The 18313-nt window shown below is 38.3% G+C and overlaps 1 protein-coding gene across 1 annotated transcript in view; it reads right to left on the bottom strand.

Moving 5' to 3' along the window:
* PDE11A (phosphodiesterase 11A) overlaps positions 1-18313 on the bottom strand; it is a 105093-nt gene that overhangs the window by 31548 nt on the left and 55232 nt on the right. The window contains exons 10-12 of the mRNA XM_041403476.1: positions 17851-17901; positions 921-1067; positions 710-817 (exon numbers count right to left, since the gene is read on the bottom strand). Coding sequence (XP_041259410.1) covers positions 710-817; positions 921-1067; positions 17851-17901 — 306 coding nt within the window. The remainder of the gene's footprint in view (positions 1-709; positions 818-920; positions 1068-17850; positions 17902-18313) is intronic.

Here is an 18313-nt window from a genome sequence, read left to right on the forward strand (position 1 = left end):
ATGAACTAGCTAGATATGGGTTATTTCCCACAGTGAGGTTGCTGTGGGGTAGGGCGAGAGAGCAGTATGCTTGTTCTAGTATGTTAGCAGTGGTACTTTCAGCAGAATTTACTTGTAAATTTAAATTTACTTTAAATTTCAGTAGAATTTACTTGTATGCTGAAAGGAGCTACAGGTACTGCTGGAGATACATGCTAATAAAACCCCTAAGTGTTAACAGTGTCCAGTGGAGACTCAAGATTCACTTAGATAACTATGCTGGAAAATAATTTTCAAATCTTTTGAGGCAGTACCTTCCAAAACTATTTAGATGAAGCTGGATAAAGAGATAATAAATATCAACATAATAAATACTTTGGGATTCTAATCCTTGGTTTTGTACTTCCCAATTAGGAGTTTGAAACAAATGTCAAATCAAAGAGTTCCAAAAGAAAAACATTTCGTAAGATCAAGATCTGTAATAACAAGAGCACTCCAAGACTGCCATCTGTTTTCAGTCACTTTAATGTGCCTATGATATCACTGTCACTAAAACACTATAAGGTTTTGCCAAATATGTGCTGCCTTAAGTTGAATAAATTCTGACTGCTTTGCTATTGGAAATGAGTAGCATAATAACTAGAAAAGAAATTCAATGCTGGCAAATGTTTAGCCAGGTTAGGCGGTGTAGCAGTAGAAGCTCTTGGGGGCTGTGTAGCTGGGTACTCACAGTTAACATGGCAAACATCAGCTGGCAGACGTTGAAAGCGTGCCTCCAGTTGTGATACAGGACCATGCGATAGTTCTTCCGCACCGTCAAAAGCCACCTACACAGCGTCTGAAATTCAAAGTGCAATTTGTAGCAGGGCTACTAAATGTGTACAAATGGACAGAGCAGTGCCAAGACAAAAGCAGCAGATATGTGCAGCGCAGATGGTTACCTCGTAGTCAATTTTAAATTTCTGAACCATTCCAAGTTCCATGAACATCCGCAGGGCTGCAGTAATCATGGCATCCACATCGAGAGAGAAGTCATCAAAATGGATATCATCAATGCCAAGCTCTGACACCAGAGGGATGTTTGCTGCCTGGAAATGCCAAAGGGAAATTTCTGATTCAAAACTTCCGTCCTTTTTCCTTTTTTTCACTCTTACAAGAAACAAACCATACATCACTTCTGACCTGCCGATACATCCCCTGCTTGATTCAAATGCTGAGCAGTAAAAGTCTTCATCTGAGAAACACAAACACGTCAAGCTAACAGAGTGTGGAAACAGTGGGAAGGAGAGGAACCTGGTATGAGCAGGAAATATGTTCACCATCCCAACTGGAGCCCTGATACAGCATTTAGACTGAAAGCTGACCACTTTACAGCCACTGCAGTAACACAATATATTCCAATGCACATTACAGTGCTGTAATGCAAGAAACATCTGGATAGCCAGAAGCTGGGAGTTTTAATTGCTACCATTTAGAAATGCAAAGTAAATATACTGCTCTGCAGAATTTCTTCATCCAAATGCCTTCATAATCATAAGCATACAAGTGCCCTTTGCTTTACACTGTTCACTACTCACACACAGAACCAGAAGAAGAGGAATACAAGAAATGTCTAGAAGTACTCTCCAAAGTAAAATAATTTTCAACATGCTGATTTTATAGTAAGTCAATAAAACAACAGCAAAAGCCTTACATTTTGCACTGTCTGTATAACAGGAACTTCTGTTTGTAAGAGAGGAATGAGCTGCTCTTGCACACACAAACACAGGAATGTGTGCCGGCCTGGCTGATGTATTTAGTTGAGCACAGAGATGTGCTGTGGCTTGCTCAGTGGCAGCACCTGCGTGAGCCAGGCAGAGGTGCTGACAAACCTCCCAGGCTTCTTTCACCTTCCTTCTGCCCCTTCAGACTTGCTGGTCTTCTCTCTGGAGAGGGCAGGTGCAGGGGGTACATTTGCTGAAGGAGCAGCTGTCCCCTGTCTCCCGCAGTGAGAGGGTGATGGGTCAGGTGGAAGCTTCTCCAAGGGGCTGGATCCAGCCCACAGGCTGAGCTGGACAGTGCTGAATTAGTTAAAATCACATGGACACAGCTGCTGTGGAACATCCAGCTATACACTTGCATAAAATGCCAGTTTAGTTCAAGCAACTGTAATGTAAGTTCACCTTGACTGTTACAGGTTCTATGGTTCTACTTTATGGTTTCCTTTTTGAAAACTTGTGTTTTGAAACACTGCACTCTAACTACAAGTTACTGACATGTAAAAATCTTCTTTTGGATGAAGACAAAGTACCACCTCAATAATTACTTTATGCAATGCAGAGATCAAGTTGCTTTAGCTATACCACATAGGAGAAGATGGTGTAAACCTGTCATAAAATAATATTAACATTGTGGTTTTAACTTACTTGCAGGGTAGAAGAAAATTATTTTTGGTTCAGTACTCAGTAAAACACACCAGTACCTCAGAAGTCATGGCACAGTGCTAGGGAGTTAAACTCATACAGGAAATACAGCAAACCCATCAAGTCAAGTGTCATCCCAGGACACAGCTTAAGAACTTCTGGAGCATGCAGGCAGAGATGCAAGCTCTGTTAACTGCACACTCAGTTGTCTGCTAACATACTTACAACATACTAACATACCAGGATATGAATCAATTCAGCATCTTTTTTTGAGTAGTCACTGAAATATGTGGAATACTTCTAGATGATCCCAACAGGAGTTACACCTTAACATCCTTTAAGATCTGAAAAACTGTGTCTATAATTCCAGGATAAAGAAAAAAAATGTGGTTAGGTGGGAAGCAGGAATGCTGGCCCTGAAACTGTGCTGTCCAGACCTTCAGCAATCTTATAAAAATTGTGACTTTTTTATCATTCATTTATTCTTCGAAGACTTGGGGGATAGTGGACATGCACATTAATATTAACTCTATGAATACACTCATGGATAGAAATAAGATTCTCAATATAATCGTTTTTTGGGGAAGAAACACATTTGTACATCATACTCCTTAGTGAAAAGCTTAAATAACAAGCTGAAAGAGAAGCACTTGATTGTGAGTAGACCTTCTTGAAATGGTTTATCAAACAATCTTTACAAACCTACTGCTGCATTTTCATTAACTTTGAAGTGGGATCTAATTAACATTTTCAGAATTTTTGGTCTCTTAAAGAAAAGCAGATATTTTCCTTGCTATTTTTATGGAAACCAACACTTTTATCACCCTGTTGCAATTCAAGGTAGAACACTTGAAGCAGTTGTTCAACTAAAATTGTTTTTCCATTTGTCAAACAGTAGAGAAATAACAATATATTCCAAATCTATTACAAATTGAACAACAGGATATTAACAAAGCAAGTCAAAAACAATTTCTTCCCACGTCAGTCTGAAACTTTTAAATATTTATGAGGTTTTACATTCCTAAATTTAACAGGAGTGCCATAATCCAAAATAACTGCTGAATTAATAGCCAGGAGATAACATTTGTATAAAAGAACCATTTGCTTTACAACAGCAATAAAGGAAACAACAGAATTATGAGTGCAGAGTCTAATTTGAATAATGTTAAAAAAATGATATGTTGTGGGGCTGCAGCAGTATTCTGGCTGCACCTGGCATTGACTATCCTCAGCTTCTTAGGCTAGAAATGCAAAAGTCCAGGGTTTAGAACATTCATTAAAATTTCATATTTTAAACTTACAGAGATATAAAAAAAATTAATAATGCAGAATACTAAAACATATCCCTCCCTGAAATTTTGCAGTGCAGGAAAAATTTCAGTGGATTTCTTAAAATAAACAGCAATAACAACACTCTCAGGAAAACAGAGAGGATGAAAGTACCATGACAGCAAAAGGAAGGGGCAGGCAATTAAAATTCAAGTTACAGTGAAATTATTAAAGCACCCAGTGATTTACAATCCCTTAAAAGGCCATGGGTTTTTGAACATTTTGAAGTTTAATTTCCCCTTTCTTAAAACAATTAAGAACATTTTACTCTGGAATCTTTTTACCCTGTGAATCAAGCTCTTCATATTCTTGAGAAAAATTCACATGACTCTTCTGTGAGCTTATGGTAAGTTAAAGCCAGATGTGCCTCCTCTGGTCACATTTCCATATGTCCAGTACTAACCCAAAAATTTGCCTTGAAGGGAATCTGGAACACAAGTTTGGCTGAATACATGGAAGGCAACTGGTCTTGCCTAATAAAATACAAACTCGGCAGTTGCCAGCCTAGGAAAATATCATCAGTCGTAGGTAGCTCGAAAAAGAGGATGTCATGCCTCCAAACAAGAGCATAAGGATAAGATCTGTAGTTACTCCATAGTCAGGCATGCATGGAATAGGGTGAAATGAATACAGGAAGGAGGAAAAGCACCTTTGTACTCAGTTCCAGTTGGAGACAAGATTCACCTTTCCTCATTGCTCTTTGCTACCAGCTAAATTCTATCCCAGCCTGCTCATTACTCTTGAACAGGTGAGAGACAAGGGACTGGTTGAGCCTTAGTTTCCATCAGCTATCACAAAAGGCCATGTGTCATTAATGGCCCTCTTACTGCAAAACGTGGAACATCAAAGTGGCTTTCATCACACAGTCACAATGCTGGCCACTATAAAAGACAGCCCATGGGAACAGGAAAATAACATTTTTTGGTTCAGTATTAATAAGCCTTTGGGCTCCTGTGGATGCATAAAGCCTAAGAAGGAAAATGCTTACTAAATTATTTTGTACTAACTCATCTAATAGCATATTCTTCACAATCTTCTGTATCAATATTTGATAATGTGATAAAATCAGATGTAAAGAAACTGGCAAGTTCTTCCCAAAGCATTCTTCCTTTGTAAAATGTGCACTACCATGGTAGCAGTCCAGCAAAACACAGAAAATACTGACATCCTACCTTGCCATGTCATCTTAAAATTTCTCTACTTCAGTTTTAGTACCTGTGTGAATAAGACATCAGTGCATATTATGCAAGGAAAGTACTTTGAAACATACTATAAGTATATTAGTATGGCTTTGTTTAAGAAAAAGGTACATTCTGCCATTTGATATATTCAGCTTCCTTCCTATGTGTACCAGAACTATTCTGTAACAGCAGCTTCCACTTACTGAATGCAGTTCACTGTTTGCATAGCCTTATTTACAGTGGCATGTGGAATGATCAGCAAGGCTTCCTCATCAGAAAATACTGCCTGACTGATGGAAAGAAGTAACAAGGAACTTGATTATATTTAACACATATAAAGATTTCTCATGAAATATATATTCCAATGTAGCAAAAAAAGGGCAAAATAATGTGGTGTACATCTTAAATCCCAGGGGCATTGTTAGAGTCCAGAGTTCACACACTATTCGAATAGCAGGTCAGGATCTGACCTCATGTACACTCTGGAGTGAAACTGGAGCTCTAGACAACATGACACACACAGAGAAGAAATAAAATTGCCTTTTGAAGTATCCCTTCATCTCAAATATCTCTCAGAAGATTAGGATCTGAATAACCTTAAAGGATGATCATCAAAAGCTGAAGAGAAAGTATCAAAATGAAGAATATTTAAATGTGATGCCTTCATTATCTCTCACATAATCTTCTATGATTCCATGAAGCCATTTTGAAGACATCATTTTCTGATGGCAAAGATTTTTATTTGTGAAAGGTTCTTTTCATATATAAAGGCCTCTAAAATACTTGCTTATATTTATAGCTGCAGGCAAGCCTCTTTTAAAATGTATCTTTACAGTCAGTTATTAACAGCAGTGGACAGATTTTGTACTTCTTCACAGACATGGAAGACCAAAGCCTGTTATATTCCAGTCTGACACATTTACTCTCTCCAAGAGAGAAAGAATCAAGTGTTGCAGCTCCAGCATGTTTAATGCCCAGAGCAAACTGGCTTTTAAAGGCCTCCATCTGTTACTGGAGACTGTGGATAGCAACTCTTTGCCCTTCACAATGCTGTGTTAGAATCTCTTTTCAAACAACAGCAAGTGGCATTACAAGGGAATTTTACAATATTTACAGTAAAGGGGAGTGGGTAGGAAATGACTGATGTTTATTTTCCTCTTGATTTTGATTTAATAACATTTTAAACATGATTATCACAGGAGCATTACTCTGCCTTCAGTAGTGAAATCACTCAGAAACACAGCCTCGTTTAGTTTGGAGAGAGCTTTTGAGACCAACCAGTCCTATGCCCCTGCCCCGAGGAAACCTCATGCTGCCATACAAACACACTTTGCAGCTGTCAGCTCTACCAGACTCCTTCAATGTTCCAGTCTCTGTGAATGTCTTATATCTGAACAGTTGTTGGATGAAAGGCAGGGTGGAACAGGATTTGTGTATTTTATACCTCCTCAGATTAACAGACACAACACAGATAAACAGAGAGTTGCAGTTGTTAGATCAAAAGCCCAAACTCTGCCCCAAGTCCCACAGTAGGTGTCTGAGCCCTTTGCTGGAAAAGGTCATTCCTTGATTTAGTCAAAGTTTTACATCTGTAAACCAAGAATAATGCAGTACATGCATCCAGCTTGAAAACCTGCAGCTGAAACATGGATATGTATGTAGTGCAACTGCTCCACCTTCAAATGGCAAACTAACAGCTTAACATGTACTTTAGACATGAAATGTAGAACAAAGTTGCATTTACACTTGTTTCAAAAAGTTGTGTTTGACCATTTACCAAATGCAACTACTGCTTAGTATGATGCTGGTATTTCTTTTAATTAAAAGAGAAACTTCACAGCATTAAGAAAGCTATTTAGACTGCTTCTATCAGAACAAGAAAAGTAGACATTAAGCAATATATAACTATCAAATATAGCATTTAGGATTTTTTTTTATTATCATGCAGTGTGGACTTAGGACAAAAGTATGGTATTTACTTTCTGCTTTGGGGATCAAACTGTATGTGCCTGAGGAAAGGATTCTTCTTATAATTTTCATTTTAAAAGGGCAAGGGAAGGTATGTCATTACAATGTTAAACATGCTACTTCCAAAGCTAGCCACAGAATTATAGCTAAAAACCAGAAAGCATTTTGAATATTTCTAATCAGTCAATCAATCCTATCTGAACATACTGCTTTCTGAAAATCAAAAACAAAGAATACTTTTCAGAGATAAAAATGACATATAAAATTTTGTTACGAACTATAATAGGCGCAAAACCCGTTATTTTCTGTTACTAAAAATCAATCCTTGATGCTAGAGTTGTTTCCTAGTACACAGAAACAAAATATATGGCAGCCAATAAAAGGAACAAGAAATTTTGATTTTAAAAGAGCAGAGGCATAAAATAAAAAAAATTAATGGTCTAGGCATCTATTATTCTTAAGGCCAAAGTCCATAACCACAGCAGCCTAGGACTGGAGTTTTACAGGGCATGCACATTGGACACAATGATCTCCCAAGGCGCGCTGGGGAGTGTTCACGTCCTTTTGGCTGATGGTGATTAGGAAAGAACCAGTGTGTCACATACTGCAGGCTAGCAACTGTCGAGTTTTTATGGCCATCAGTGCAGATGAGAAGTTTGTACAAAAGGGTCTATTCAGTCTCTGTTTCAGAATTTCAAACAAACACAAGCAGCAAACCTAGGGCAACTATTTCTCTACACTACAAAAGTGTCAGGCTGCCATTTCCCACAAAGCTTCACTTGGTTTTGGTGGCAAAAAGTCAGCTTTGTTACTCCCATGAAGAGCAGAATGGGTAATGTGGACTTGCCCTCCCCCTTACGCCTGTAAATTTGGGAGGGTGAGAAAAGTGGGACACAACATAGCCTTTTCCTACCCAGAAAGTGGAGGAAAAGTTCTAGCTCCTTCCTTGAAGACTCAGAAGAGGAAAAACATGATTAAGGAGCAGGGACAGGTTTCTTCTCATGGTGGACATAACGTGAAGGCATAGGGAGGAGCTCACACATTTGGTGAAAAGACCCCAAACTGTGCCCTGCAACTCTCAGCTGGGCACACAGTGGAAGAGAGCATGTGAAAAAAGTGAAGGGGTTGCCAAGATCAGACATTGAAAAAACCCCAAAGCCAGAACCTCAGAAATCCCACCAGAGCCACAGTGTGCACTGGTATCACACTATTTTTGTGATCCTAGCACACTGCAGCAGCTCTCAGTGAACCGAAGCCAACATGCAGGGCCACCAGTCCCGTGTCACCCTGGGGCCATGGTGGTGCCAGGGGCACAATGGCACTGGATGGGATTTCCTGGGAGCCACTGACATTTTCTTTCCGAGCAGCTGTGACAAATCAGGCTGGCAGTGCAGTGACGGGTGGGGAAAGTTATGCAAATGTATGAGTGGGTTACTGCTCCACTGGGGAGAAAGTCCTATTTCAGACCTGCTGGAGTGACAGCTATAGCAGAATACTGTCAGGTGGACAATAAATAATACTGACAACACCTTCAACCTTATAACATACATTTACAGGAATTCTGCAGAGAACATTTTCGTGATTCTCCTGAAAGTATGTTCTTGTCTTTTTGTCCTTACTTTTGGTCAAGTTCTGATTGCAGATTTAAAAGAAATCCAGCCATCCTGTTCTGAACCCATAAATCACTCTCTAGGAGCACTGAGGACTGCCCAAAAGAGCTTTCTCCCCAAACCAGAGGTTCATCTCACTACAGCTTCACAAGCCAAGGCTTATCCCATGTGAGGCTTCTGCAGAGCAGGCTGAACTGAGCCCAGCTCCTCTCCCAGAGCAGAATGTACATCCTCCACTGACCCCATGCACAAAGCCCCTCAGCAGAGAAAGCATAAGCACCCTGCACTGCAGCACGGCCTCTGGTTCATACACAACTCACAGCCTCAGCACCGCAAGCTTTTTGACAAAACAAAAATGTGCAGATCCCATTCTTTCAACAAAAAAAACCAAATAATAGGCACTTAAATATTATATTTATTTAGCTCCTTATTTACTACCCACATGCTACTAACTTTATAATTTTTCTCAAAACAAAGGTTGCTTTCATATATCACTTCTTTGAGGTAAAAGGCTGCAATACTGACATAAACACTTGTTTCTTGACAGTCATATTTTGAATACCTGTATATATATTTTGCTGCTTGTATCTTTTCCTTTCCACTCCTCACTGCAACAGGTTTCCTTCAGGAAAGGTAGAGGTAGCACAAGTAGGTACTGGAATCAGCTTAACAGTAGAGTTTATGAAGGCCATACATAGAAATGGATTTTTTTTGTTATTTTTGGGGTGGGGTTTTTGTGTGCCCTGAGCTTGTTGCAGGCACAGAACACACACCGCTGTGTGGCAGCAGAGAAAGCAGGGCTAGGCGAGTTAGGCAGGCTATTGTACTCATAGGCAGATTATGATGGGGGTGTGTGTGCTATAGTCTATTTCTCATACATGTAAAGTGTTTGCAATTTAAATTTGAAAGACTAAAGCCACAGAACTACTGACACCATTTCTCTTAGAAGCTGTTATTTACTCTGCCAGGGGTTTTGCCCAGACTAAACCAATAGCAGACACCACCCGGAGAAGCCAATGAAACAGTGTAATAAATATTCTATACAAGACTGCAATTACAAATATTTTTGTACATAATATAGTTTAGATAATGTTTTGCTTGGATGACCCAGGCCCATTCATCCCAAATTGATCTAGAAAATAAGTGTGCATCCAGAGAATTCTTTTCTTTCAAATAATGCCAGAGCCTAAGTTAATACTGCATAGAAGCATGGTCACTTACATGCTCATGTGTGGGACAGCCCTTTCAGCACAGCCTCATTCTCACCAGCTGATGGAGGAATAAAAAAAAAAAATAGCAGGATATAACATGGCAGAACCTGTAAGGATATTTCTCTCCAGTCTCTCAGTGACATGTGCAAGAAAGGCACGCTGCCTTGTGCTGGGAACATATTCTACCACATGCACACACACAAACATTATGATGCTGTGAAATTGCACTGGCATTACATTTTTGCAGGATTTTACGGCTGAACAGAAATGCTGCTTGGCGACCAGCCTTAAAGTGGAGCAAGGATGGCACCCAGTGGCCAAACAGATTCATCTCAGAAAAACATCTCCCATTCTTTGGAGAATTTTACTCATAAAAAGGTTCTAGTTCTAATATCAACTCCTTGGAAATGTCAAAAGCTTTTAAAGGCCACTGCCTTCTTCCTTTGGGGAACATTTAAGTTTCTCGCTGCAAAATATTTTTAAAAAAAGCCTGTAGAAATTCATTAATAATCAACACAAACAAGCATTCATGACAAACAACTGCTTCCAGCTGGAGCACTGCATAGAGACAGAAATAAACAAAAAAAAATATTTTTTCCATTTGTAGGGTATATGCTAAGGAAAAAATAATTCCTGTTTTTAAATTCTGTAAAAGTAAGTTTTTAATTTTAAAATTAACATTGATAATATTAATTCTTTAATTTAAAAATTAATATTGATAACATAATGCCAACTAGAAAGTTTCTATCTATATAAATTTTGGTGCAAAGTACCTCTAGTTTTTAGCCAGAAAATTCCTCTGTATAGTTCTCAGGCTGCTGGGGCCACAGAAGCAATCAAGCACAGATAAATAAGAAATAATTTAAAATGTGAAGTATTTTGCCATTTTTATAGATTTCTTTGAAAATTTCTTTCTTCCATGAGATAAAATAAACACTGCAATAGTCTTTCTGGAGCAGTTGGGAATGTTGGGAATGCAGGTCTCAGAAGAGTGAGCTGTCACATACAGGGCCAGGGGATGTCTTATCAATTGTGTGGGGAATAATTTGCTCCTTGTTGGTGGCAAGAGAACCATGATAAAGTCACACTGAAGAACTCCTGAATTACTATCTTTCACTCAAGTACCTCAGATTTTTAAATTATGCTGGCCCACTTCCAGTGCATGAGTCTTTGCTAGATAAATTGTTCTTCCTGTTTGAAAATCTTTCCAAACAGAAATTCCTAAGTCTGTCACTGACTGAAGTACACTACTTTATTATTTGACAAGTGTTAATATTTTTTCCTTTTTAAATCATCCATCAGGTACCCCTGTGGATTGCATGGCAGTTTAAATGTATTCCATGCCTTCTAATTTTTGCATGGTTGCTGGCTAAATCGTGTAGCAATGCTGAATTCTGTTTATTCCTTGATGTTTTCCATCTGACAAGGGATTCTTATGGAGCATGATGACCGATCAGATTGAAGGGCAGACAACAGGTCTGTTGGGTAAAAAATCATTTCATCTTCACTTGGGAGCAATGTTTTGTTCCAACAATTGCTTTTTCTAACTTGTTTTTCTAAGCATTATCAAGACCTGGACCAATCAGGGTTTTGTGTATGGAAACAGATGCAAGAAACACAAGATTTCCCATGTGAATAACAAAAATCCAGTGTCTGAAAGCACCATAGTAGAAGCATGCTTTTTTTAGTATGGACAACTTAATAATCCTAAGTGTTTTATTACTTCTCTGCTGAAAATGTCTGTTGGTTAAGTATCACTGTATTACTGTGCATAATTACTAAGAAACTGAAAAACAGCCACTATTAAAGGCAGTAAGTCAGTAATATTTTTCAACTACTTGGAATGTTTTTATTTTAGTACTGTAAATATTAGAGTATAGCAAAAATAATTAGGGTTATCTAGATCAATTGAAATCTATTTCAGCTTTAGAGAAGAAGGCTTTTTAAACAACTAGTACAAAGACTGTTTTGATCATGCACATATTTTAATTTTCTGTTATTTTAATTGATTAAAGTTTATGACTTTTAAAGATATTTAATGAGGAGACTTAAGCTTTGGTCTAACTATGAAGTAACTGATCTTGGAAGTAGTCATTTATTATTTAATATTTCTAGTTACTGTGTGTCTTTACTCTGCAGTTAGAATATAAATGTTGATTTTTCACTTCCTTTTTAAATCATAGCCCTTAAGATCCCTTCTTTTTAACCTATAGTGTAAATATATCCAAAGATTATTCTGCATAGCATAAACATGCTGGAATAAATATATTTTGCTTTTGCATATTAAAAACATTCAACAAAAGTTCCTTATTGACTTCTGCAATGACCTTGCCCTGAAGCAATCCAGACCAGAATCTATTCCTTGCTGAAAGAAGCCTATCCCTTTTAAAAATTCATTTAATGACTTGTGCTAAACTCATAAATTAACAGAAGAAGTTGTCTGGGCAAGGATATATGATTAAATTGTGGGCTTTATCTAGCTTTCAGGCCCCAGGCTTCTTTCTTTACTTGGCCTTAACTCTCCTAAATCATATACAGTTTTCTTCAAGAGAAATATTTATTTTAAAACAGGATTTACTTATCCCCTACACTAGAAAATAAACTAGTTTTGTGCAGGCTTATAATATAAATGCAATACAGTTGCATCACACAAATTTGTTGCAGTCCTAAAGTAGAATTGTTGAAACCATTCACAGATGTTCTAATATTTCTGTGCCCTCTTTGCAAATGGGAAACCAAACCATGAAGCAGTGCCCTGCCCTGCTCAGATGATTTGGCAACACAGGACAAGGAACTTGCCCAGTTAGACTGCAAATGTTCAGAGGGAGGATCTGTCCTCACAACCACTGCAGCCTCCCTTGAACCACTCCAGAGCCAACAGGCAGGGCTGGCTGCACCCAAGAGGGCAGCTCAGTGCTTGAGCCTCACCAGGCTAAAGTACTCATTGTTTATAATTTTCAGTGTATGCAATGTGTTCGTGACTTCTTGTTTCCATGACAACACGGGCACATGTCAAAGCGTACTAAATAATGTAATACAAAGAAGACCTTGGTTTGATGAACTATGAAACTCTTAACACGGTGCTTTAGTTCCTGTCTTACGTGGGCAGTGGATATGGAAAAACAGAGAAATAAACTGTATTTTACATCTTGTGATCATGTACCTTTCTCAAAAGGGGAAAAGGGAACACAATTCAATATTAACATTTAAGCCCTGGTTACCTTCAAGTCTTTTCTTTAGTTTTTTTCCTGTTGTTGGTATTCTCAGTGAAACCTGAGCAGCTGGAATAGCACTAGGGAAAAGCTCAGTGCCAGCAAGCACCCTGCAGTGACAGCCAAAGGGAAGTGAGTGTGAGCAGCTTTGGAGGCCAATCTGGCAAATCCTGCAGTGTGTGAAGAGCTTCATGTTTCCCCACACACGAAGGGAAACACAGGGTACCAAACTGATTGACACTGCCGTGCCATAAAAAAGCAGCAATGCATAACCCCCCGTATTCTATGGCATGGTCATACATGGTCCAAAACAAAGGCCAGATTGCCTTTCTGAAGTGTAATTACTGAGGAAGACTATGAAGTAATTACTATAAAATACGAAAATTTATTTAATTACAAGCTTATAAAAGTAATTAAAATAATTCTAAATTGAAAGATGACATCACAGCAGAGAATAACATAGCCAAGGAATGCTTTCCCTATTGTTTCAAATACTGAAGATAAAACCAGTACAAAAATTTAATTTGTTCTCATTGTGCTGCCCATCGTTATATATTTAAGGGTACATAAGGCATGAATAACAAATGCTACATCATACATAACTCGCTCCAAGTATCAAATTCACATAGATCTGTCATCTTTCGTGGATTCAACTATTCACATTGTCATATACAGTAGCAGTCTTAAAAGTTTCCCTTTTTTTGGTTCAACTCTTTTCATTATTCTGTAGTTAAAGAAGTGTTTTCAAGAAAGTCATAAAAACCTCCCTATGTGAAGGTAGATCTTAAATAGCCACACCTCAGGCAACAAAACAGAGAAATGCAGAAATTGTTATTCATGCTACGTTTTGAATTGAAGATTCTGTAAAGCAGGTGATACATTATTTTCCATTGTGTATCTCTCCTGTGTGCTGTTTGACCTAAAAAAGGGAATCTCTCCCAAGGCTATAAATAATGCATCACAGTCATTAAATATTGATCTGGCTTATGCCATTGACAGCTGCGCAATTAGGCTTGCTTCTTAAAAATAGCTTCTTGTACATTTTCCATAACAGGACAGCGTTTACATATTCTCTTTGGAAACTACACTGGTGAAATTTAAAGGTGGTGTGTGTTTGTGGGGCTGCTTGTTAAGTCACAGGACTTGTTCATTACTGTCTCATAAATCAGTAACTCATGCTATAAATATCCTGCCCTGAACACAATTCTCCGTTCTTTACTCATGTATCTATATTTGTCTAACACAAAACTATATTTAGGCTTGCAGAACCTGAATTTCAGTAAGAAAAAACCTGCCACAGGTTTGCTATAGAATGCCATGGGATAGCTTCAATCTCAGATTAAACAGATCTCAAGTGCCTTGTCTATTCCAATGACACAAATGTTTATAGCACTAGCACTAGTACACAACAGAAATGACAGAATAGTCTTTTAAGTCTAAAATACAAGGGAGAAGTACATTGCCACAGTTTTTAAAATCATAGCTATTTCTCACTTCTTGAAAATAAAATTAATATTGATATGGATATGATTCAATGGTGCATTGCTTTAGCTTATCCTGCCAAAATTCAGTTTGAATTTAGCATAGTAATGTAGATGCAAGAGAGGAGAAGCACTGTGATAAACCAGGCTGAAGACTTCAGACATTCTCAGAAAAATTTGAACTCAAGGTGATGGGTTTTTTTGTTTTACTTAAAAATGCCTGTGAAAAGTAAAGTTTAGTTTTTCTTCCTATATGTGGAAGAATGGCATCAGAAATCACAGTAATGTGGTACATATCAGAAAACCTAAAAAAATATGCAGTTTGTGTGAATTTAACAGTATATTTAATTTACATTTTTTGAAGCCATCATAATCTAAACCTGAAAATTTAAAAAAAAAATTCTAAAAGTATTTAGTATTAAATTGTTTTGCATGGTCCATTTTCATGCACTCATGTTTTATTGTTCCATACTGCAAACTTCCCTCTGGATTTTTCCAGCTCCACCAGCAATAGTGTTTTGCATTTTTTCCCAGATAAACATCTGGAATAAAGTTTGATGTCTTAAGGATTTCTTATTAAGGTGGGGTTTTCTTCATTAATTCTTAGATGGGATTACAAGAAACAGAAACAAATGTTATTTATTTTACAGAAACTGGTCACAGTGATTATGCTTAATTATTAAAAAGATGGGTATATTTGTGAATTTGTGTGTTTGTGAATTCATCCACTAACAGTAAGAAATTGCTAGTGAAATTTCAAGTAAAAAAACCAACTTTAGCTACTCTTGCTGGGCTTTCTGTAATGCAATAAAATAATCCACTGGCAAAAGCCAGAGGGAAAATAAACTTTAGGAACACTTGCAATTTTTCACTTTTTATCAGAATATTCTCAAGATCCTGAGCAAATAAAAATTAATGGAAAAACATTTTATGAAAACTATAAAAAAATTACAAAGAGGGAAAGAAAATATTGTACTACAAGAGTATGTAATTATTTCCAAGATTCTGGGGTCCAGTTACAGTACGTTTGGGATAATATGCTGAGAAATTGTCAACTCCAATGTATTGTCACTCGAAAGTCATTAATTACTGCTGGGTGTTGTGTCAGTCAGGAGCCATTGGTGATCTCCTGGCATCACTCTCATTTCGATGTTTCTGTCGTGTGTGTGTCTCTGCTCTGACTGAACCAGGACATCGGGTAAATCGTAACAGACATTTGCTCTGACACCTGCCAATAAATCACCACAGACAGAGGGGACACATTTAGCCCCAAACACCCCCAGAGGGAGGGATGGTTTATTAGCCAGTCAAGTCTAGAAGATGATCCTAATATAACAAAGGGTTTTTACAGAATATAACGATATAACAAACAGGGAAAAGAGCAGTGATTTCAGGGTAGGATGCCTTGGGAGACCTCAGCAGGGAGGCCAGCTGTAAGCAGGGAGATGGGAGCAATTTCATCCCACAGATGGATGGCCCTCTCTGGGATGAGCTCTGTGTCACAGGCCCTCAAGACATGCTGGTTGTCTCTGGGCTTTTGTTCTTTTGTTTTGTTTACATTCAGTGGTGCAAAAGCATTAACAAAAACTACTTGAGAGTAATTTTGTCAGGAATTGAAAGTGAGATGACTGGATATAGACATAGAAAAGGGACAATTTTTTCTGAAAAAATTAGCCTAACTTACTTTAAGTATAGCTTGGTTATGTTCCTTATTTTCTCATCTATGTTCTTGATAAGACATGTGCCTTTTGGAATAATATCTTTTGGAATTATTAATGAATAAATGCTTTTCATCCTTTTACCTTATTATTAGCCATTAAATGGATAGTTGCATGCCTTCAAGGTAAATGGATAAGGAAAAGACATTTCTTACTTGAAGACTGGTCTATCTATTAATGAAATCACCTGGGAAAACAAGTAGAATAGCTTCTCGTCACATGAATATCTGAGTCCAAAGAGTAACACAGCAAGCTGTTATTTTAACTACAGAGCTATGAAGGAGTATTGTCTTTCAATGGCTGACAGAAATCAAGTATAGCCCTCTTGTACATACAAAGATACTGGTGGAATCCTGAGAGTCATAGAAACTGTATTACAGATGCGTATTCTAAGGTAAAGGGAAATACAAAAGCAAAACAGAAAATTGGTGGTCCTTTACCCCTTTCTTCCCTCTTTCTCAACAGTGTTCAGTTCTTTTTGCCAAACACTAAATACAACTTACTGCACACACAAAAGTACTTCCTGTAGTGTTGGATGATCTTCAAGCATGCTGATTCCAGCAATACTTCAGTAATCTCACCTTCAGCATACACAAGTGTGGGTAATCATACCAGTAACTACAGTGCAGGGAGAATATTACACCCTTACCACCAGGTACAGATACAGATACCAGGCACAGCCATCGTCTGGGCAATAATCTACAAACTCATTTACTAGCAAGAGCTGCCCTTCCTCAGCCCAGATCACTCAGCCCGATCAGCTCTATGCCAGCCATGTGCTCCCCCTTTCACCACAGGCATCCCCGTGGTGCAGAAATCAGGTTACAGCCTGACAGCCAAGTGTTAAAATAACCACCCAACAGCTATTTTTCAGCTAGACAGATGCTAGAGCTCCAGAGCAGGGAGTGCCATCAATGTGGAGTCACAGCAGTCCAGATCTTGTTCCCAGGCCTCACTACAGTCTCTGATGCACTGTGTGTCCAGGAGACCAACAGTGATACCCACCACGGGAACTTCCCATGGGAGCTTTGAGGAGCCCTCTACCAGCATTGCCTCCTCATAGCCAAGGGAAGCATCACCTGACTTCCCAAGTGCCTTCTCAAGCAGGAAAAGACAAACAGTCTATCACAAAAGCAGCACTGGAGTGTTCGCAGTGATGAAAGATCAAGGGCATTGTTCCCCCCACTTGCTAGCCCATGGCAAGGCAGGATTCAGTGAGAACATGCAATTATTGGTCCCTACCCATGCTACACTCAGAACACATCACTTTCACATTCTGCCAAGGGCGCTTACAGGAGTTAGAAGATCCCTCACCTTCCTGTGCCTCCTTCTGAGCCTATGCACAATCTGGATTGTGAATGCTCCCCTTTTTTAGTAAACACAGGACAGCTTCCACACTATAAGCACATAAAGTCTCGAGTTTTCTTTAGTTTCTCTAGTCTCCCTCTCATCTCTTATGTGGTATGACTTCCCTGTGATGGTTTCTGCTGAGGAGGCCACCAAACGCACACTGACATGCAGTTCCAGTAGCTGGTGCTGGGACAATGGGACTTTGCTGCTGTGCACTGCAGCTCTTTATCCTCTGAAAGAAACTTTCCATCTTCCCTTCTTAACAGCCTTACATGTAATATATCCATTGTAAATAATTTTTAATTAAGATTTTCTGCTTATGATGTGAAACTCCTCTCAGATAATCTAGACAAACATTAATTTACAGTTATAGTTTCAAAAATGAGTATATAAAAAACTTAAATCTTACCTTGAATTTATCAACTTCTGCCTTCGAACATGTTGCATGATAAGACAACACCTGCCCCAGAACAGAAGATAAAAACCATTTTTGTACACTTGTCAAGTAGCAATATCAGGGCTCTGTACTGCAGTCTAATCAGTTATGTTTAAAGCAGATTTTATATTAGCGTTTGTGTGATAATTCTGTTCTGATTGACAGCATGTAATAGCTAATTAGAGGTTATCAGGCATACATTTGGCAGTTATACTGCAGGGAATTTTATAGGGTATAATGAACAGTAAGTAATTTAATATTATAAAGATTCCTACATTGTTCTCCTGAAGTTCTACAATCAAAAGAGAAAGAATTTAATGTAAAAATAACAGTAGATTTATGGACTCTTAATAATGCCTTTTGCTATACTGAAAAGCTTTAATGCCTACACCAGTGGCACATCGCTGCATCCAAATATCAGCACCCCTGTGCTGTG

Source organism: Onychostruthus taczanowskii, unplaced genomic scaffold (assembly GCF_017590055.1).
Source record: "Onychostruthus taczanowskii isolate IOZ18803 unplaced genomic scaffold, ASM1759005v1 scaffold20, whole genome shotgun sequence".
NCBI lineage: Eukaryota > Metazoa > Chordata > Aves > Passeriformes > Passeridae > Onychostruthus > Onychostruthus taczanowskii.